The sequence below is a fragment of a genome, unplaced genomic scaffold (assembly GCF_019419815.1).
Source record: "Pyrus x bretschneideri cultivar Hongxiangsu unplaced genomic scaffold, Pyrus_bretschneideri_v1 Contig30, whole genome shotgun sequence".
Taxonomy (NCBI): domain Eukaryota; kingdom Viridiplantae; phylum Streptophyta; class Magnoliopsida; order Rosales; family Rosaceae; genus Pyrus; species Pyrus x bretschneideri.
The window spans coordinates 2718239-2740925 of NW_025999613.1; the positions used below are offsets into that span (position 1 = coordinate 2718239).

At 36.0% G+C, this 22687-nt stretch overlaps 1 protein-coding gene and 1 long non-coding RNA gene across 4 annotated transcripts; one reads left to right on the forward strand and one right to left on the reverse strand.

Annotated features, from left to right (window-relative positions):
• The first annotated feature begins 4383 nt into the window (after positions 1 to 4383).
• Positions 4384 to 6199, forward strand: LOC125479960. Its single transcript, XR_007260385.1, has 2 exons — positions 4384 to 4659; positions 4789 to 6199. It is a non-coding gene; the product is annotated as an uncharacterized LOC125479960 (long non-coding RNA).
• A 6176-nt stretch (positions 6200 to 12375) lies between these two features.
• LOC103964559 (carotene epsilon-monooxygenase, chloroplastic) lies at positions 12376 to 17029 on the reverse strand. 3 transcript variants are annotated; one of them, XR_007260401.1, is made up of 10 exons: positions 16410 to 17028; positions 15496 to 15792; positions 15196 to 15393; positions 14611 to 14712; positions 14372 to 14512; positions 14137 to 14244; positions 13942 to 14024; positions 13590 to 13752; positions 13306 to 13478; positions 12376 to 12796 (listed from the first exon to the last, which is right to left on the reverse strand). XR_007260401.1 is itself a non-coding variant. In XM_009377507.3 (10 exons), the coding sequence occupies exons 1-9, from the start codon at positions 16887 to 16889 to the stop codon at positions 13401 to 13403; spliced, it is 1650 nt and encodes a 549-aa protein (XP_009375782.2). In that variant the 5' UTR covers positions 16890 to 17029; the 3' UTR covers positions 12376 to 12796; positions 13377 to 13400. The 3 variants fall into 3 exon arrangements, 2 of the variants coding, with proteins under 2 accessions (XP_009375782.2, XP_048446119.1); XM_009377507.3 differs by having other exon boundaries at positions 13377 to 13478; positions 16410 to 17029; XM_048590162.1 differs by lacking the exon at positions 12376 to 12796 and having other exon boundaries at positions 13228 to 13478.
• Between the last annotated feature and the right edge of the window lie 5658 nt (positions 17030 to 22687).

Consider the following 22687-nt stretch of genomic DNA (forward strand, 5'->3'; position numbering starts at 1 on the left):
TATAATAAAAGCAAATGAAATAGTCAATGCGTCTCGTACTAAGAGTATATTAATAAATAATAATGAAAAAATTATTAAAACTTGAGTGAGATAGCTTGTTCCGTGACTGTATTTTGTGTAGACCAAAATATAACAGTAATAAGTGAGGGTTGTGGGACTGGGGAGGGGATGTGCTCTTTCCGGTGGGCCCGGTTATGTGAACAATGCGTTCACTTGTGTCTATGAGAGGACAAAACCTCAGCGATTAGTATTCGGAAATTTGCTCATGGGTGGGCCCATTTATGACCTTCTCCAAACCCGGGGTGGGAAAATAAATTTCAAAATTTGGGTCCATTTCTTCTACAAAGAGAGTATTTTGAGGAAGGGAAAAGCAATTCTTTTGGATTGGCATGGGTATTTGGGTATTTGGGTATTCACCTTAGCCGGATAGGATTTGGGGTGAAATGGGGCCCATCGCGGTAGCAAAACCATGTCAAATGGGTGACAACAGGGCCCGCGTGTCATTTTTACTGCGCAGGATTATCCAGTGCGGCGCAGTACATAATAAGACGGCAATGTGCGAATGATATTTCATGACCCTTCTTATTCTTCGACTGTCTCGTCTCTTCGATTATTTTTAGAATCCAACGGCTTAAATCTAATTAATTAATTAATTTTAACAGTAATAAAAAATAATTTAATAACTCAAATTCAATTGAATGGTCAAAATAACATTGTTAATTAATCCAAATCAGATTCAACACCAAAACTTTATAAATACATATCTATTTGTGTGTAGTTCCTTAAATATTCCTAACTTTTTTTTTTTTTTTGGGAATTTGAATGTTTTTTTTTACATTAAAACGTTCATAAAGAAAAAGATAGTTGTTACAATAACTAATTTCAAATTTATGGTTCTGCCTGAACCACCAACCTCACTCTTTTGAGAGGTTGGACATGAGTTCCATTGAAGCTATGGAGAGTGGTTTTACTCTTATTGATGTTGTCTAGGATTCCTATCCTTTTTGATTGCATCCTTAAAGAGGATGTTAACCCCATACCTGTTGTCCACTTATAGGAATTTTATGTCACATCCCGGTCCGGGGCGGACCACTTCTCGGGCCTGCTCCACCACCGTAGCACGATATTGTCCGCTTTGGGCTTACCATTCCCTCATGGTTTTGTTTTTGGGAACTCACGAGCAACTTCTCAGTGGATCACCCATCATGGGATTGCTCTAGCCCCCTTCTCGCTTAACTTTGGAGTTCCTACGGAACCCGAAGCCAGTGAACTCCCAAAAGGCCTCATGCTAGGTAGAGATAAGAATATACATTAAAAAGTTCGTAAAGAAAAAGATAGTTGTTACAATAACTAATTTCAAATTTATGGTTCTGCCTGAACCACCAACCTCACTCTTTTGAGAGGTTGGACATGAGTTCCATTGAAGCTATGGAGAGTGGTTTTACTCTTATTGATGTTGTCTAGGATTCCTATCCTTTTCAATTGCATCCTTAAAGAGGATGTTAACCCCATACCTGTTGTCCACTGATACGAATTTTACCACCTGCAAAAGTAGGGATAAAAACACTTAAAAATACTTGCAAGAGAACAAGGTAATTGTAGTATAAACAGCTCAAGCAAGGTCATTTTTCGCAGGGATTGAATGAATAATTTATGTAAATATCAAATCTTAATCAATTATTTGAAAACAAAGATTGGAAGAGGTTGATTTTGAATTTAAAAATAATAAAAACGAATTTAATTAAGAACAATTAAATAAATTGGCAAAGAAAAGAAAACAAAGGAAAATAGTTTTGAAAACCAAATTGTAAAAGCCTAGGGTTCCGCCGTCCCCTTAACAATCCTACGTAGTTCTTCTAATTCCTTCTGAATTTACACATGCATATTTTGAAGGTTAGGTTTTCCTAAAGTATGCCCTACCTGGAACCCCCAACATAGAACATATATCTAACATGCAACTTGTCCGTGGTATCGAGATCGAATTTGAACATGCAAGACTCATTAAGTTTTGTGAAAACCTTTTGAAAAACCATATAACTCCTAAGACGTGTCATCCATCCTAAGTAGTTACACATATTAACCACAAGAAGCCTTAATGAATTTTAGGGACAGCCCTCCACCAAAATTGCATCAAATTACTTTCTAAATATCCTAATCGTCGTGAATCACTAAAACAAATAGATAATTTAAAGCACAGTAATTAACAATCCAAAACTTGCATGCATAAATTCATAAGCAATTAAAAGGATACTACATATTCTTGCTAAGGCTCAAGGCATCACCCTAACAAACGAAACTAGTTACTAACAACTATAAAACAAAATATTATAAAAATAGAAAAATGATAGAAAACACCTTGATAATAAACTTGAATCGTCAAGGCTCTCTAAAGCCAAAGTATTGCGTTCTCCCCTAATGTTGCGTAGAGAACCCTAATGGCTAACAGGCCTTATTTATACTAATACAAAATAAAACCCTAAAAAGTCTTAGAGTAAAACTAAGAAATATAATTAAATAATAAAACAGAAAATAAAAGGTTTCCTATTTGAACTAGAATTCGGAGTTCTCAGAAAATCACACTTTTGACTGACCAAATCAACTTCGATTTGGTCCCAAAAGGTCTCTTTTGAAAGCTGAGGACGTCCTCTACAAATCCTAGGAAGGAATCTTCCTCAAAATACACCATCTTGACCTCCAAAATACCCAAAACGTCCAAAAAATGTCAATCCAGTAAAGCTGCGCTAGGCCTTAATTTCATCGCGATGGTCAAATGGCTTGGTAGAAAAATATGGAATTTTGATACAATCATCTTGAAAGACTTATGAACATCCTCCAATTGGAATCACTCCAAAATTCATCTGTTTGATCACTTTTTGCTCCAGAGGAAGTTGAATGTCCTACATTGAAAATACATAACAAAGTATCAAAATTCTACCAAAATAACTAATAAATTAATACTAAGATTAGGGTAAAATATATGATATAATATGGACTCATCAAAATACCCCCAAACTTAGCTTTTTGCTTGTCTTCAAGCAAAACAAAACTAAAAAACAAAGATAAAAACTAACAAACTAGAAGCTTAACTAGAACTCAACTAAGACAAAATTTTCATCTTCAAGTTGCAATCCATAGAAAACGTTAAAAATTAAAACATCTTTCCAAAAGTTCCAACAAATCCCACCACAGAGTCTAAGCCATTTAGAATCAATTAGAAAATAATTCATGAACTTCCTTTGGTGTAAAGTGAACCAATATGGCTAAGGAGACTCGACTAAAACCTCTACCTTTCGTCCTTCTTTATTTCACTCTTACTAACTTTAAAGATAGCTTTTTTTTTTTTTTTTTTCATTCTTCTTTTCGATTTTTCTCTTTTTTTTTTTTTTTTCAATAACAGTAGTGGTCGTGCAATGTTAGTTCACTTAAGCTTTCGATCCAACCCATGTAGCGAGCTTTAGGTCAATGACTCCCAAACCACAAAGGCTTTAGGGCACTAGATATAGAACACCCCTAAGGACTTATTAACTCGAGCTGAAAAGGCTACGAAACCAACTAACCACTCTGCCCCATGCCAAGACTCTACCGTTTGACGTGAAAATCACTGTTGATCAGGCAGGACTGCCCTGGTTACTAGGCAAAGCCTCAGGTGGAACAATTATTACTTTATTCATAACACATACTAAACTTTATTTAGAACAAAAATTAAAATAAAACTTAAGACTAAAAGTAAGTGTTTCAATCTCACTCCCTACAAACCATGTCGGTGTGATGTGCAAAATTTCAAAGTATAACTCATGAATTAGTGTCTAAGCAACAATAAATAGAAAAGACTCTATTATGGGATTAACTTTTACCATGTCCATATGTTCTAACTTTTAATATAAACTATGGATATTAACTTAAAAACGAAAATTTTAACATGACTCAAAAATAAAAATAAAAAAATTCTTATTTCCCACCCCCAAACTTAAATCACACATTGTCCTCAAGGTGTGAAAAATAGAGGAAAAATAAACTAAAGAATACATAAACTCTAACTTGACTAGAAAGAATACGACACAAATAAAGAAATAAAACTTTTTAGAAAATAAAATAAAACAAAACATAAAAGAAACAAAATACAAAATAAGAAACAAAACAAAAACTAAATAAATAAAGGGAATGGACACACCTGGGTTCGAAGACAGGACCTGATGTAGAGAGAATATGCGCTAGAAAAATAATGAAAAAGAAATGACCATCTCAGTGCTTTGGAGAGTCGAACCCGCAACCTGCCAGCTTGCTGGCATACACGGAACACGTAGGGACAACACTAATGAAGCCACACGATATAGAAACCCCATTTAAGCTTTTCAACATTCCATTGCTCATTTCCTCATTTTTCACACCTTGGCCGTTAAGCTCGTCTCCCCTCTTTTCTATAGCCTCAAGCCCAGAGCCATGAAAGCTCTCTTTCTCTCTCTTCCTCTCAAACCCTAACACAAAACCGTTGCTCTCTAGCCATTCCAAAATCTTCCAATGGTCCTAGATTTGTCAAACTCAAAAACAAATACCCAGTCGTGCCTCCATAGCTGGATTTCTGTCATTTATTCCCAAATCTCCATGTCTCTACAAATCGAAGCTCCAATCCGTCGAATCAAAGTCATAGTGCACAACAAGGTAAATACCTCCATTTTTCTTACGGATTTCATGACCAGAAGTTGCATGAACTCCATTCTGAACTTGATGCATGGGCCCATTGGTATGACGAAATTCTCTAATCTGATACTGTGTATTTTGTGCTTACAGGTTCAACCAAGAAGTGATGCAAAAGCCCAAAAATCCGTGCATAAGGTCAATCTACGTATTGGCTTGATGAATGTGCTCCCTATTGTGTTGCTTGGATCCCACCCCAAAACTTCAATGTAATTATATTTTGAATGAAGTGCGAGAAAGTGAAAGAGTGAAGGGGATCCATTAGCATAGAGGTCTTCTCAGCATCCCCACTGCGAGTATCCCTGTACCTCATCCGTGCTCCTTCTGTATCTTGTGCTTGCATTTGTGTTGAATTTGACTCCCATGAATATTCTTAATTTCTTATGAATGTGGTGATGAATTTTGTTGTGATGAATGGATGGTTGAATGCATACTGAGATGAATGGATCGAATGAGTTCCGAATACAGCCTGCAATCACAAATCAAAAACCTAATTAGATAAGTAAAGAAAAATAACAAGAATTAAATTTTTTTTTCAATTTTCTGATATTTATTTATTTTTTTGTAATTCTTGTAATTAAGAATAAAAACAGGAAAATAAAATAAATGAAATAAAAAGAAAAGAGTTAGAAAAATTGGGTTGCCTCCCAATTAGCGCTTTAGTTAGCGTCTATAACTAGACGTAGAGGAAAGAATTGAAGATCACGTCACTTGTTCCCTTAGAGTTAACCACTTCCTGATAGCATCATACAACAACAGTAGGTATGGAATGAGTTGTTGTTTATCAGTGGTTGAATTCTTCATAATTGACCTTCTATGTCAATGAATCTTTGTGATCAAATAAGGTTGTTTCCAATGAGGTTTATGTTTCCTTCGAGCTGCCTTGAACCTTGTATTTAACACTCACAACCTCTGCACTGGCAGAATTTCTCTACGAGGAATTTGGCTGTCACGGAATTGATCTTGATTTTCTTTAAATTTGATGAATTGTGATGTTTGCGTGTCCAATTCAACAACCCAAATTTTCTGATCAGTAGCCGGTTACTCCGAATCCAAAATGGTCATAGTAGTCAAAAGCTGATCATGTGATGTCTGATATACTGATTTTGAATGAACCGCTTCTAACATATCAATTCTTGTGCATTCGTGCAACCCTGTTGGGAAGGCTTCCGGTGGCACATAAACTTGGGGAGGAGAAGATTGTGCAGAAATTGTTTCACGATCAGCAGGTGGTGTTTCCTCCCTTGGGCATGACTGGCTGGTAGATTTCTCTTCCGTTTCTGCACCAATTTCTTCTTGATCATCATAGCGTTTCCCATAGTTTATTAATGGTTGAATCTGAAATTCTTGATTAGTTCTTTCAATATACAACTCAATTGATTCCAACAATTTAAAGAGTTTGTCTTCCACCGAAAGCTTTTGTGGCGCATTAAATTTCTCGAAATACTGCTCAAGATGTTTTTTCAAACTTGGAGTGTAGAACTCTGAATGGGGATTGTTCCAATGCCTTTTTGAGTTGGTTGTCATATCGATATGCTTCTGGACAAACTCATGAAAATACTCTCTCGGGACACTGCAAAATATCATGGGTCTTCAAATAGCAAAGAGCACAAAGTGTAGGGTTAAATCCATAGAAACCCCATTCTGCAAATGTGACCCATAAAGGCGGTCCTTCTGGTTGTATATTGAATCCAAGAAGAGGAACACAGTTCATTGTTGCACAAATTGTAACAAAAAATAAAAATAAATAAATAAATAAAAAATAAAATCAAGTAAATAAAAAGATATATACAAAAATAGTTAACTAAGAGTTGATAAACACAAATTATTTAAAACAATCCCCGGCAACGGCACCAATTTCTTGATATGTTAACTAAGAGTTGAATCTGAAATTCTTGATTAGTTCTTTCAATATACAACTCAATTGATTCCAACAATTTAAAGAGTTTGTCTTCCACCGAAAGCTTTTGTGGCGCATTAAATTTCTCGAAATACTGCTCAAGATGTTTTTTCAAACTTGGAGTGTAGAACTCTGAATGGGGATTGGCAACGGCACCAATTTCTTGATAGGATTTTTACCACCTGCGCAAAAGGGTTAAAAACACCTAAAATACTTGCAAGAGAAATAAGGTTATTGTAGTATAATTGGCTCAAGCAAGGTTGTTCTCCACAAGGATTAATTTAAAGAGATCAAAGCAAAAACAATTCTCAACTAATTAATTAAAACAAAGGTTTTCTTTTGAAGGAGGTGATTTAATGACCTAAACTAAGAAAAAAGAATTTAATTAAAAAGATTACTTAAAAACCACAACTTTAAAGAAAGATAAAGGAAACAATTTTTATAATTCAAAGTGAGAAAGTACTAAGGTTCTGCCGTCACCCTAACAATCCTATGTAGCTCTTCTAAATTACTTATGAACCATACATGTATATTTTGAAGGTTAGGTTTTCCTAGAGTATATCTTACTTGGAACCTCCAACATAGAACGTATATCTAACATACAACCCATCCGTGGTGTTCAGATCGAATGTGAACATGCAAGACTCATTAAGTTTTATGAAAACCTTAAAAACCATATAATCCTTAAAACCTGTCGTCCATCCTAAGAGGTTACACATATTAACCACAAGAAGCCTTATTCAATTTTAGGGACAACTCTCCGCCAAAATTGCATCAAATAACTTTTCTAAATATCCTAATGGTCGCGAATCACTAAGACAAATAGATAGTTTAAAGCACAGTGATTAACAATCCAAAACTTGCATGCATAAATTCATAAGCAAATTAAAAAGAGACTATATATTCTTGCTAAGGATCATGGTCTCACCCTAGCAAAAAGAATTAGTTACGCATATGCATACTAAAAATCATAGTCTTTATTGAAATAGAAAAAGAATGAGAACACCTTGTAGAATAAAATTTGAAAATCTCTGAACTTTGCCCAAAATCTTCTCTCCAAAAGTTGCATACGTTCTCTCCTCTCTAGAAACCCTAGGTCTGCCAAAAAGGCTTATTTATAGTACCCTCATTAAACCCTCCTAATAAAAAAATGGTCTTAGAGTAACACTAGGGAACTAAATAAATTAAAATAAAATAGGAAACATAATCCTAAATTGACTTGGTAAATTCGGCCAAAATCTTGCACAGCCACGTTTTGGACCCATATCAGCTCCAAAACCAGCCCAAAATAGCTGGATTTAAAGCTTTAACTATTCTGAACACTTCTCCAGAAGGCCACGAACCCATCTGAGGTCATCTTGGGCTCCAAAAACGCAGTTTAAGCCCAGAAACATCAATTTCCAGCATCGCGCACTGCTTCTTCATTTAATCTCCAGAAAATAACCGCTTGGTAGAAATTGTTAAGATTTTGAAACGAACAAGCTAAGGAACACACGAACGTCCTCCAATTTGAATCACTCCAAAATTCGTCCGTTTAGTCATGTTTTGCTCCAGAAGAAGTCTAATGTCCTATGTTAAAAATATAAAGTAAAGTATCAAAATTCTACCAAAATAATTACCAAATTATACTAAGAATAGAATGAATTTATAATATAATATTGACTCATCATCCACCAAGACACGACTGAACATTGCATTGGAGATCTGAACCTTGATGGCCGAGGCATCGTCGTGGGAGGAGTGAACATCTTCCAAATCCCTATCCTAGGCTTTTTACATGCTGCCTTTCTTTCGTTTCTTACCTAAGTATTCTTGGTCTACATAGATGCAGTTGACATTGAGCACTGGGCTTCCACTGAACCTTGACTTTTCAGAGGGTCTTTGAGTTTTCCTAGACTCGTGATGTTTTGGGAGTGGGGCGGCGGCGCTTAACTCATGAGTTCAGATCAGACGTTTCATCATGTGTTCTCAAAACTAGAGACAATGTCCTTTAAGTGCGTTCACCCACCTTTCGAGGTCGACAAGCTTTGTATGATCCTGAATTCGTGAAGCCTCTCAAAGTTTATTGGCAGAAGAATAGATGGGCTTCATTTCTAAAGCGTTAACTAGTCAATTATATTTTTTTTTGTCAAGCGATATATTTTGCTAGATTAGTCATCGATAGGATTTGAACACACGCCGTCATGCAATAACTCAACATCTTTCTACCACTGTAGTAAAGGACCACTTGCAACTAGTCAACTATATTGACTTACACCTAAATTCTAGGCCATAATAGGAAAGTTAATAGAATTATATAATATAACTTAATTAGCTTAATTCAAATAAAGCCTAATTACAGATACCATATAATTAAAGAAAAACTAATGAAAATGACTTGAAAACTTTGAGTTTTAATGATAAGAACAAAATAAAAGGTAAAGTGAATAGTACCAAGATTGACTTTTTAGTATAAAAATATGGTTTTTCGTTAAAGTAAACATTCCCGTGAGCTTTTTGTTAAAACTGCCTATAACTAAATGACAGTTCAGTCTTTACCACTTAAGAATGCATGAAAGTCTCGAAGTCTCACTTGCCGTCCTAAACTTGAGATAGTGACTTAGTTATCGTAGAACTACGATTACGAGGTGGGGTTTGATCTTTAGCAACTTGAGTAGAACCAATTCTAACATCTAAGACTCAACTTAGACAAAGGTTTAGGCTAGGAAAATGCCAATTACCATAGATATGTACTAACATTTCTTCAAAGCTTCTTCTCTTATGATCCCTAAGATTTAAAATGTTACTGGCTCTGCTACCTTGTAGTATGATTCAGGTTGACGATAATTCCAACTGACTACTCACCTCCCTACTTGATTCAGCCCGATATCAAAGCTGTCACTTTCTTTCAGTAGTGTCCTGCCTTAGATGATTTGAATTTTTGTTACTTTCTTCGTTTTTTTACATTTCAAGTGGATTTTATTTCCAATTCACTTAGTTATGTAGATTGGCTCATAGCCCACACATTTCTTTTCAAGAATTGTAGTTGTGTTGTCAATTATGAAGTGATTAAAACCCAAGGTCCATTTTTAGATAATTACTTATACATTCATTGTCACCTAGAGCCTCAAGGGCCAATGCCCATTTTTTGATATTAATTATCCACCCCAAATCCCAAACTCTAGATTTAAGCCCAATTTTGCTATCATGGTTCATCTCTCCAATTAGTTGGTTAGAGATACAGAGTGTTATAAAGTAATTTTTTATGATGACCAATGTGAGACAATGAGTTAGATTGTGATTTCTACTCCAAAACTCCAATGAAACACTGTCTGTTGGAGGCCCCCAACAGCGCCACGCCTATTTTCATACTTTCTTTCAAGCCTTTCCTTGACACTGAGACGGAAATAAACACTTTGGACAAATCACGTGTGGACATAATTCGAACTTTGATTTTTGTCACCAACATCTTTAGCTATTAGGTTTAATATTCACAACTATTAAATCACCTTGGACCTCAGCTATTCATTTGTTGTACTACTTAGTGCTACGTACACTAAGGAAAGATTGCTGATTTGAAAAAAAAAAAAATTCGGTGAAAGTTCGGATTGAATTGGTTTTACAAGTCCAAATCTTAATCAAAAGAAGCACAACAAAGTTGAATATAAGCCAAAAGAAACTTCACTTTTGGAACTCTAAGACGGTGTAGAAATAATCCATGTAGAATGGTCTGAAATGAGAGAAGCCAGCAGAGAGACCGAGCTGCCGGAGTTCATCAGTCCTATTCTTGCCCTTCGCCCTATAGATGGTCATCACGAATATGTCGTTTTCTAGGAGCGCACGGGTCCGATGACTTTCTCCGGCAACACCGGCTCACAAGCTATCAGCTTCCCTCCTACCGGAAGTGCTTTGTAACAGTTCTCCATTATCGGCTTGCATTCGTTATCCGTCCACGTTGATAAAACCCACTGCCAAGTTATAATATGTATTATGTTAATTAATCAAGGCAATCAATCATAATTAGTGCACATGTTTGAGCAAATTAGTACAGAAATTTGAGTGCCTGATCCGACATGCTAGCTAGGGTTACGGTGGAATGCTAGCTAGCTTTTTGGAATCAAGAGCTACTGAAGTGAAGGTAAGAAATTTTACTTTGGTTCCAACTTGTTAAGGATTTTCCACAAACCCACTAACATTTTTGCTTTTGAATTTTGGACCGTAAATAAACTTACAAAAAAGAAAAAAATATTAGTAGTGTACATTTGAGATTACTTTTATAAGAGCTGAAGGTGTTTTCTAAACTACAAGAACTTTCTTAATGCGTTTGATATTAAAATATAAAAGCATTTGTACATCGTTAAAGCCCTTCTAGGTTGTAAAAATACTGTAGAGAAATACTTACGAAGTGCTTCTTTACAAGTGATTCTCTATTAAACACTAGACAAATAAATTTCTACATCTTTACATTAAAAGCACTTCTAACATAAACACTTACGAAGATAATTTCTTCTTACGTAAAACAGTCTCATACAAGCCCGATTACTAGTTAAACGTACGACTAGCATGTAATCCTTCCGATCAAAAACTCTATTCCAAACACAGCAATATATAGTAGAGTCATCAATTCATCAAATAAGGGGTAGTATATATGCAACTGTTTTTTAATGAACCGAAGCCAAACAAATATCGGCTCCGTTTTAGAAATTTGTAACTCTAAGGGTGCGTTTGTTACATATAATTAATTTGGCTGGGACTAACATAAGAAATAAATGTACCTGGTCTGAACTATAAGTATTTAGAATATAGAGTATGAATAGACTCATTCATGCATCTAAATATAGTTAAATAAGTCACCACTCATAAAATTTAAGTCGAACAACGGCGTTTAGAGACATCAGGAATTAATTTAGAGTTGCTGAGCTTATTCTTCTTCTTGATCTCAGAAAAGAAATCAATATACAAATTTATCAAACTCTGACATGGCATTAGAGCCAGGTTACAATCATCTACATTGGCGTGAATCTGTTATTCTTGGTGGCTGGAGAACTCGAATCGATTCGATCTTCGTCGTACCAAATCTGGGTTTCTGAAAACTCTGGGTTATTCAATTACAATTCTAACATGGCTGAATTGAGTGATGCTGAGCTTCCAGCACAAGTTTTCAATGGAAAAAACTTGGGTTTCTAGCAAATCAAAATGAAAACTATATTCCCATCTCATGAGATCGTACGCATGGGATCCTTGTAGCAAATCAAAATATATATATATATATATATCATATTTTTTTTTGTCATAATCAACACAGCAGTTTGTACAGTTTGTCTTAATCATAAGCTATATGGTGTGGAGAATGTGTTTAGCTTTTATAGCCAACACACCAGTTGATACTTGTATAGCTTGTTGGTATGGTTTGTATGTATTGATCTGAAAAGTTTCACTGTTTTAGCAAGAATTTATATTTGCAATGCACACTATGTGTTTGTTGAAATGCCTTTGTGGAGGTTTTTGTAGACGTTGGTTCTTTTTTCATTTAGGTACCGTCAATTAGGTTCTATCCATTTGGTACGGTCATTTAGATACGTTCTGTAGTTTGGGTCCAATTGATTCGGTACGGTCAATTAGGTTGTGGATTCAATTACTTATGTTATGATGTTTAGGTCCGTTTGATTCGGTACGATCAATTTGGTCACACTTTCAATTAATTACACATATAGTGTAGGTCCAAACGATTCAGTATGAAAAAGTTGGTACCGTTTGTACTAATTATGATTGAATCCACCTGAGGACTTATTTAATCCATCTTGTTGTAATACCTGATGCATTTCAATCATTTTGTAAACCCTGAGGAGTTTCCATCTTATATGAATCCACAAGTTACAAGAATTATGGAACGGAAGAGGAGTGAATATTCATTCCCACAATACAGGTCTAACATGGGGACCTTGGCAGAAGCCTACCAAAATTTCAAAATCATATCAAACCTATCCACCTAGAACTACTTATGGAGAGGACACCATTTTGGGGCGTCAGGACATACAAAGAAGGCATTGAGACAGGTGATGCATGGAAGAACGACTACGATGTTATTGATATACTAGAGATATACAATAAGGATCTTAATTGCTTTGATATAGGCGGTAAGCGTTTGGCGATAAAAGCTGCAGATATTGCTACCATTTTTGGACTACCTGAAGGAGGCAATGATATCTAATTCCATTTCTCCTACAAACAAATAAAACATCAAAGAAAAGTGAGTACAATGAACTAAACATGTGCACCTAAGAAGGAGACAAAATGGTCAATACCTAAGGGCAAAACAGGAAAACTAAAAATATAATAAATTTGTACAAAAAAAATTAAACATGACATGGATTGTATAATTTGACGTGGGCACGAGTCAAATGATTATTTTTAATTTTTAATCTGCAGTATGGCATTATTGAAAAGTTGATCTTATTTAGGGACTAAAATGAAGTTTTCTAAAAAAGGGAAATTAGACTCTACAACACCGTATCTGTACGTTTTTACATCTATCTCATTTTTACAGAATCCCAGGAGCAAAAGTGAGTGCCCGTCTTGTTGAGATTTGTAATTAGGAAAGAATAATGATGAGGAGATATATTTTCGTACCATATAAAAATTATGAAACTCGATTTGGTGCCCGGTAGTGTCATCTATTTACTTCTTTGAAGTGCGACAATCACACTAAAAAACTCTATAAACATCCCTACTTTGTTCCGGTAAAATACTTGTACAGACTGTTGACACTTCCAAGGGACACTGGGATTATCCCACCGCTTACATGCATTGTTTAATTAACTGAATGCTAAGAGGCGGACGAAGACGAGGATGATGCAGCGAATGCAGATTTTGCCTGTCGTTGGCTTAATTTCATGTACAAACCCTGCAACAAAGAAGCAAACTGTTAGGAGACCATTTGCGCTTTCATAACTAAATTTCTTATCCAGATTTGGATGTGTAATAAACTTCTTGCATGTGAGTTGGAAAACATTACATTTGTGGTGTGAATTGTTGCTCCGGTTGTCATGCTAATTTTCTGATCCGGAACCAGCTCAAAGTTCAGGTTCTGAATAAAGATTGTGAGAGCAACAGTCGCTTCCAGCAGAGCAAATTGATCACCAACACACTTCCGTGGCCCTCCGCTGAATGGAATGAACCTACAGTAGATAATTCTGTTTAACCACAATTTCATGCCAAATGGGCTATGTAAATGCAAAGAATGAAGCCATTCGAGCTCTAGGTCGAATGTTTGTAAGCATGTGTTTCTCGAAAAGAATGCTATCGATGAGAAGTCCAGAGATTATTTAGGCACTGCAACATCCCGAAAGGGCATAAATTATAAGTACCTGAAATCTGTGTTTGTTTCATTAGGTACGGAGCCTTCAAGATCAAATCTTTCAGGTACAAACTCTTCTGCTCTCTCCCACACCTTGTAAAACCATGGGAAAAATACACACCAAATACGTTTTTAATTTCTAAAATACAATGTGAAATTCGAAAAATACAAGAAAGTTTGTTCAAAACTTAACATAAGATGGTACCTTTGAAGAACGATGGATATTGTATACTGATATCATAATATCTTGACCAGCATTGACTTTGTAATTTCCCGGGAGCACGTCAGCTACTTGAGCTCTTCTTATCAAAACCTAAATAAATTAGAACAATGAAACCACCAAGAACAAACATGAGTTGATACAAACTTGGACAATTGACTGTTTTTTCAAATTTTCCTAATTGTATTACAGTTAACATAAACAAGAGAACTTAACATACAGGAGGATGTGGGAAGAGACGCAATGATTCCATTATGCAGCGTGTCAAGTACTTAAGGTTCTTTATGTCATCATAGGATGGACGCTGTCCTCGTAAAACTTTATCAACTTCTTCTTGTGCTTTCACCAAGGTGTGGGGATTCTACAATAATGAAAATAATCAAATACATGAAAAACAAAATGAGTACACTCGTACCTCAGCAACCTATTGGAATGAGAGAAACACAGAAGGAATGATACCTTACTTAGAAGATATAGCGTCCAAGTCAACACTGAACCAGTTGTCTCATGTCCAGCAACCAACATAGACAAAAGATCATCCCGCAATTGCTCACTTGATACCTGAAAAGTATTGCATCCTCAGTCCTCAATCTTCACTTTTACAACTAAACAGTATAGCGACCGGAGTCTTTACTTTACAACTAACATTAATGATTGAACAAGATTTGGATTACTCTTGGGCTCATTAACTCAGTCTTAATAATTCTTCAAAAAATGAATAACGAGAAACATCTGGAGTCTTTCTCGTACAAACATTTACATACTTATAAAGTCCATCTCAAATCAAGCATATCAGTAAAAGAAAAATGAGACGAGAATTTTCCACATACGCATATGCAGATAATACGCTATCATTTATCATAACACTGTTATTACGTATGATCAATAATGCTCTTTTGGAAAAAAATAAATAGTGTTCCCTTTTTCAACATTAAGTTTGATTCCGTCAATGTAGTGTAAATGCCTATCCAAAATGGACCTTTCAAACTGTCGATGCTAACAAGATAAGAGAACAGTTATTATTGAATGCTAGTATATGCCAACCTCTTCTCTACTTGCAAGCAAAAAGCGAAGGATGCTTGGATCAGTGTCATTTATATATTCTTCCTCATCAATTCTTTCGCCCTCAGCTTCCACAATTTCTTTGCACTTAGCAATAAGTTCTTCAACAGAACTCCTGATCACTTGAACTGCTTTTTCAGCTTTTATTTGTCTTGGGATTATCTTCCGCAAAACATCAACCTACAACAACCAAATAAAAGAAATCAGTAACTGTGATCACATTCCAAATTGAAAGGAAAAAATACAGCAGCATAAGATTAGCAAACTTGAGAGAGAGCTTGCCTTCCAATATGGTAATATATCAGTAGAGCGAAGCTCAGCCTCTTTCAATGCAGTGTAAACAGACTCAATAACCGGGCTATAAGCATTTAGTGAATCGAAATTGTAGTTGAACAAAGACAGGCCTATAACATCAAGAGTTAACTGAGAAAATCTGTCCTCCATGTTTACAGCAGTTCCATTAAGTGCATCACGTTGTAGCTTCTCCACTAATCTCTCAGCACATTTGCAAAATACTCGATCTACTATCACGGACAAGTATTTCTTATGAAGAGATGGCACCACAGCCCTGCGCCTCGCCTACTATGAATAAGACATTCACTCCAAATGAGATGGGATAAAAGAAAAACCTGCTGAACTATATATCTGGTTTCATATTTCCATGAAACATGCAAGAAGCATTACTAAGATCACAATTCAAATTTCCATGTAGCTCAACAAAACAAGTTGAGCAAGGCAAACACCCGAATGAAATGCAAAATTCGGTTTGATCAAGAAAATCAGAGCTCACTAGACTCATTCTGCTCTTCTTTATCAACATATCCATTACTAAGAAATCACCACCTATATTGAATTATAACTAAGAACAACACAAAGCATATACACAGCCCTACCCATATCAGAGCAAACTATACCATGTCAAGACTTCATATTTCAGAGAGACAGATTAGCGGCTCACTACTAATCACAGATATTGTCACCAACTTGCATCTTACCACCTACTAGCACAATAAACGTGGAGTTCTGTTACAAAAGGCCTCGGTGCAATTAGGAGTAACACGATTCATTATATAGTATATTTTATTTTGTCAATTTTCCGACATGGGATTCTTACATTCCTCAACAAACCCACGTCTGTAATTAAGCAATTTTCCAAGTTTTTTTTTCTTCCGAAACGGGGAACTGAATAGCATTACCGTCCAAAGCGGGCCTTCAGCGATTGCAAAACCAGAGCCGAACAAAAACTCAGAGACTTCAGCAACAAGTCCCTTCGCGTACTTCCCGTAATTCCTAAGCACGTGCTTAGCAATGGCAGGGTCACTGACCACAAGGAAATTTCTCGGCCCGGCGGCGAGCCGGTAAATCGGACCATACTCGTTCATCCATTTGAACAGCGGCAGAAACAGAGCGCCACCCAGAAGCTCCGACACGTCCTCGAGCTGAGCGCTGGCGATGGGGATGCCGGAGTCGTCGTTTTTGGAAATGGTGAGGGAGCGAGTGAGCGAAGTGAGCCAATTTGGGCTGACCCATGAGCTGGGTTTGGAGTTTGTGGTGGTGGGTTCCTTGTTGTCAATGGAGGCTCTGAGGGAGGAGATGGAGTGGAATGGGGCGGCGCGTTTGGGAGGAGGGATTGGGTGGAGAGAGAAGGAGGAGAATGATGAGAGAGAGTGAGCCATGGATAGCTGCTGTGAATGGAGAGAGTCTGTTCGACCCTACAAAACCAAACTCACTCAGTGTAGGCTTTGTAGCAGCCAACGATATCTCCAACTCAGCCTCAACTGCTTGTGCTAGTCTCGGTAGGAAGAAAGGAAAATCTTTGGCTCGAACCGGTTCGGCATTCTTTTCTTTCTTCCTAGTTACAAGCGAAAGTTCCTAAATTTGACTTTCGTAAATAATGAGATCGATATCAACAATAATGACTACTTCATTGTGTCATTTAACTCACTCACAATTAATCCTAATTTTTTGAAAAATAAAATGGGGATCCTTAAAGGACGATCCAAACAATCTATTTTTCAAGTTGCACCTCATAGATCATCTTTACAAATATTACTCAAATTGAAAATATTTGAGGCATCTAATTGAGTTCAAAGAAATTGACGAACATTTATTCTATAAGAAATAATGAAATTTCATTGTGATAATTAAATAGAAACATGGTTTTGAATTGAATTGAATTTTTGTAAGGATGATCTATAAATCGAGACTTACAAAATAGACGATTCAAATATTTGAAGTTCAATGTAGAGTGAGCCTCACAACTAATCCCTATTTTTTTTAACTTCAACGATCTAAACCGTTTGTTCTATAAGGCCTTCAAGTTGCACCTCGTAGACCATCCTTATAAAATATTAGTTAAATCGAAAATATTTAAGGCATTTAATTAAGTTCAAAGAAATTGACGAATACTTTGTTCCTAAGAAAACATTGAAATTTTCTCTTCATAATTAAATAGGCAAATGGTTTCAGATTAAATTGAATTTTTGCAAGAATGATCTATGAATTGAGACTTACAAAATAAGTGGTTCAGATAATTGAAATTTGATGTGAAGTAGGTCTCATAACTAATCTCCAATTTTTCAATAAAGTGAGGAACCTCTTTCATCAAAGTGCAAATATATTTTTATATTTAGAAAAAAAAATCCCAACAAAGATCATCAGAAAGAAGAAAGCTTAATGGTTACTTCAAACAAACACAAGTATTATAATAAAGGGCAATTAGCAAGAATGGTAACTACTGAAATTTAATTAAATGATCATTTTTTAACACCGACAACATATTGATTGTATATCAACGACAAGACAATGAAATAAAGAAATGTCGACACCTAATTGTTTCTGCAACTAAATATCAAAAAGTGATCACTTGTGCTAATTATCCTATATTTTCTAGATTTGTCGTTTTAAATGTTAACAAAATGATAATTTATCATTGGTTACATCAAGATCTAGCTGAATATAATCGGAAATCCACCCTATATTACAAACTAAGAATTAGAAAAACATCGCGTACTTTATCCAAAACGGGTAAGTGAACAAAGTTAAGGTTTCACCATTTAACTAATTAGTAATATAGGGAGTATTACTATTACTTATAAGTACATGCAAAGTCTCTTCTTTCCCGGATGTGTGATTCATACTCTCAACACACCCGTCACATGTGATGAATTTTTTAGTCCTAGTATGTAAACACAAAAAATTGGGTGATGTGGAACACATGTGACCGTTGGGCTCACACATGGGGTAGCTTACTCTGACCTGCCTTATTAAAACCTGGAAAATCATAGTCCCACAAAACCCATATTCGATTCTTGCTAAAACTCTCACCCACTCCGCGTAATGTTACAATAACTAATTATAAGACATTTTCGTAGAGAAAAACAAGATCTAGTGATGAAAGGAGGGTTTCTGTTAGGATATGAAGGTAAAAGAGTCCCACATCAATGAAAGGAGAAACCTTGAAAGGGGTTATAAGAGGTTGAGCTACTCTCCATATTACTAATTAGTTTTAAGGTGGAACCTCAACTTTCTTTAGTGTTGGAACAAAAATTCCACACCACCATGGATCGTAGAGAAACCAAGAATAACCACCTACAAACAAGAGCAAACAATCGTGATTAACCTAATGTACCAATGTGGCACTGACTAAAGGGTCTATGATGGTTAAGTTAGTTTAAAATATTAGAACTCAAGCAAATGACAGAAGACCAAAGCATGCGCTATGAAAGTGTTATCATAGATGAATCCTAGATGAGTGTATTATACTAGTCGAGAAAGTGTCCTTTTAAGATGTAAGATACATATTAAACCACTGAATCCTAAAGGATATCTAACATAAGATATGGCTTCCTTTTTAGATTGTTTTTACTTGCAGCGTACGCTAATTCCTAGATTGTAGAAATCTCCAAAAATATAAGAAACTAATAAGATCCCCAATCAAACAAGGTTTCTGAGCCTTGTGGAACAACCATGGTCGATCTCAGCAAGGTCTCTGTTGAGTGTGTAAAGTTATATTTATATGCCTTCTTTTACTTAGGTTTTTGACTTAAAATCTCTGTGCATCACAAGGTATTTTGTTGTTTGTATTGTATTTCAGGATGAAAGTAAGGGCTTAAAGAAATTATCTTATTTTGAATATTGTAACAAGTTGCCCAAGATCCTCTAGAAAAGGCCCTTATAGAACAACCAACTTGCAAGCTTTGCCCCGAATTGCTTCAAACGAATTAGAAAATGGGCCATACATGGTTGGAAAGCCCTGGAAGTCTTATTTCTGATGGTCTTTACAACTTGTGATTTTGATGTTTCGACAAGAAGTTATAATAGAATAAAGAGGAGCTGTTCAATTACAAATTCTAATAACAGCTAGTTTTCAATTACTCTAATACTAAAAGCTAGTTGTTATGAGTTATAAATGAGAGTCAATTCAAGAATGTAAATGTGTTAGATGTTAGATAAGTCCTAAACCTTTTAATAGGAGACAAATACACTACATGAGAAAAAAAGAGGAGAAGTTGGAGAGAGAGTAGGAGTCTTCGGCCTTGAGTAGTTTCTAGGTTCTAGCTTTCATGACTTTTTATGTATTTTGTTTTTATGGATACTTAGGGCTGCTTTGAAGCCCTAGACATGATTGAATTAATGTTGTGATGAAGTTTTAGTTTATCGATTTCATTTGCAAGCTAGAATCAGTTTTCTGTTTCAATCATTTCAAGCACATATTTTCAAGCTTAGCTCCCTTGTTTATGTTTGCTTTCTGTTGAGAATGATAAGGATGACTGCCATATCTTCTTTCATTCATTAGCAACATGTGGTTAGGTTCAGAACTAATCATGTAAATTGATTCCATGAAGTTCTAGGATAAATGCCATGTTCTAGGGTTCATGTGATGTTCATAATCCTCTTCGTTCTTAATGAGTTTCTAGGTGCTAAATCTGAGTATATGCCATGCTAAATCTGAGTATATGCCATGCTAGGTTGCACCTACGAATATAAGTTTTATGTATATGCCATGCATCTAACATGCAAAGTAAGAGAGGATTCATACAATCTACTTATATGCCATGCTAGATATGTAAACATCTTAGCTGTGCATTTGAAAGGGATAAGTTAAAAGATCATATCACTGATTTTGGAATGTTTAGGGGAAGGCCCTTGTTCATTTGAAGTCAAATTTATGTCCTAAAAACGTTTCTAACCTATTCCATGTCTTAGGTTTGTTTTTAGATAGTTCTAATTTTTCCCTTTTCTTTCTGTTTTTATTTCTTTTCCAAAATTTCTCAAACCCCCCATTTTAAGTCATAGGAGTCTTTAAATAATGCTAATTTGTAAGAGTCAAATCAAATGTTTTACTAAGTTATTTCTTAGTCCCTGTGGTTTGACACCCTTACTTGTGCCGCTGTACTATCCTTATATTTGCACTCGAAAAGAACTTGAACAGCCTGAGGGCCTTGCTTGCCATTCCAATGCCCATCATTGCTGTTTAGTCAGCTAAGTTTGGTTTAGAGGTGTTGAGTCTGTGTCTAGACTTCAAAGACACTTGTATTTTGATCCGCCATACTCCAACCTAGTTAAATTTAAGGTCCCACAAATGCCCCTAAATAAGCTTTGAAAAGGGCACCCAATTGAGGATGAATATTTACTCAATGGCCATGCTAGAGTAGATCGAAATAGCTTGCCGTTCAGAATTCATGTAACACGTGTCAATTTAATTCCGTTACCAATGCAAGGTAGTGAAGACATTTTGGATTTGAATATGTGACCGTTGAATAGGGTGTCATTAAGACAAGGTTGATGATGGGTCGTCACTTTGCACGTGCACGAAGCTCGAGAGGCTACATTTTGTGTTTTTTTATAAGATCTAATCGTCAGATTCATGAATCTAGAGTCAAGTCATTCTAGATTCAACAGTCGTGTGATTAAAAAAGAACTCTATAAATATCCTATTCTTCCTCCTTATTTTCTTTATGTCTTCGTCACTGAGATCGTACCGATTGGACTTGCCTTTACCTTTCTTATTAGCAGGTTCTTCCTTCTTAACCCTATCCTTCACGTACTTCTTGTGTTTAGGCAAGAAATCTCACTGGGAGGGGTCCCTAGCTCGAGCACATAGCTCCCTAAGGAGTTGGCACTTTGGTTGGTTATCGGGCTCTTGCTTGTTGAGATGCTACAAGAAGAAGGCAAAGTTAGTTTTGAAAGGTGCCTTTGTGGGGTCTTAGGTGTAGGCCTTGAGGCCCACAATCAAAACTAACTAAGTGCTTAGACGTGCTACTGCCATCTCAGTATGGTAAATGTAAAACAAGTGTATTTAAGCCGATTACTTGCACCCCAAGTTATTTTGACGTCTTGTTATCAAAGGATTGCCGTAGATGGGTTAAGTGTACATTAAGTTCTTTTCTATGCCTTGAGAACAAAGACTTTTAGTTGGTTATTTTGTATGCTTAAAGGGTGGAGGTCCAGATCTAATCAAGTCATCAGTTTAATTCACATTTAGTCTTCTTTGGTTCATCAAAAGACTGGAAATAACTTGAATATATATTGGGGAATACATCATAACACCAGATCTATTAACTTAATGACAAAACAAAGAGAGTTGGGCAAGATTTCATCTTGTCGGGCAAGGTTTAAATGTCTTGCGGTCTCTTCTCTTTGTAGTTACAGGGGGTTGACTACTAAAGCAGGATGAGTGGTGAACAAGTTTACACAAGAAAATCGATACTACAACATTTAGGAGAGGTAGCAAAGCTTTTACAGTAGACAAAATATGTCTTTTTAAGGGGATTTTAAGGCTAAAAGGGTACATAATTTGGACAAAGCACATCTTTCTGCGTATTTGCTTGACTGAGAGACAAGTTGTATGTTTGTTTGTTTGATTGGTTGAGTGTCCTTTTCTTTGGAGCCTCTTCCTCATTTTATAGACGAATTATCCCAACTGCTATTTCTGCTCTTGCCCGAAAGCAACTGAAGGGTAGTGAGTTATCAACATTTTACATGTTCTACCATTCAGAAAGTGCTTTTGGCCTAATAGTAGGTGGATTTCCATCGATTGTCACTTCTCTTGTAAGCACCTAACCTTTACATTAAATGGGAAGCCATCATATTGTCTCGAGATGGGTATCTGGGCTTGACTCTGGGCCTCGGGTAAAATCTTCTTTATTGAGCTCTTTTGGGCTTTCTTCCCTTGAAGTCCAAAGTTAGATATTAACCTAAACACCTACCATATCCTTGGTCTATTAGGTCTTCAATGTGCTCTCGAAGCATACGATTATTCTTCGTAGTATGCCTAGTGCTCTGGTGGATAGAACAATACTCATTAGATCGTTTCCTGGCTAGGTGATTCGGAAGAGGCTTTGGCCTTTTAGGATAAGGCTTATCTTTGGCATTGAAGGATATTGTTGATTAAAGTGTTCAGAGCAATGAATATCTTTGGCTTGTAAAAAGTTGACTTGTCCTTACTTCCCCTTTTATTTTTTTGCTCGGA

Excerpts from the sequence above, each read along its gene's own strand:
- LOC103964559 (XM_009377507.3), bottom strand. The coding sequence starts at position 16,889 with ATGGCTCACTCTCTCTCATCATTCTCCTCCTTCTCTCTCCACCCAATC. Across the intron at positions 14,513-14,610 it reads CGCTATATCTTCTAAGTAAG|AATCCCCACACCTTGGTGAA; the intron begins GTATCATTCCTT and ends TCATTATTGTAG. Across the intron at positions 13,753-13,941 it reads GAAACAAACACAGATTTCAG|GTTCATTCCATTCAGCGGAG; the intron begins GTACTTATAATT and ends TATCTACTGTAG.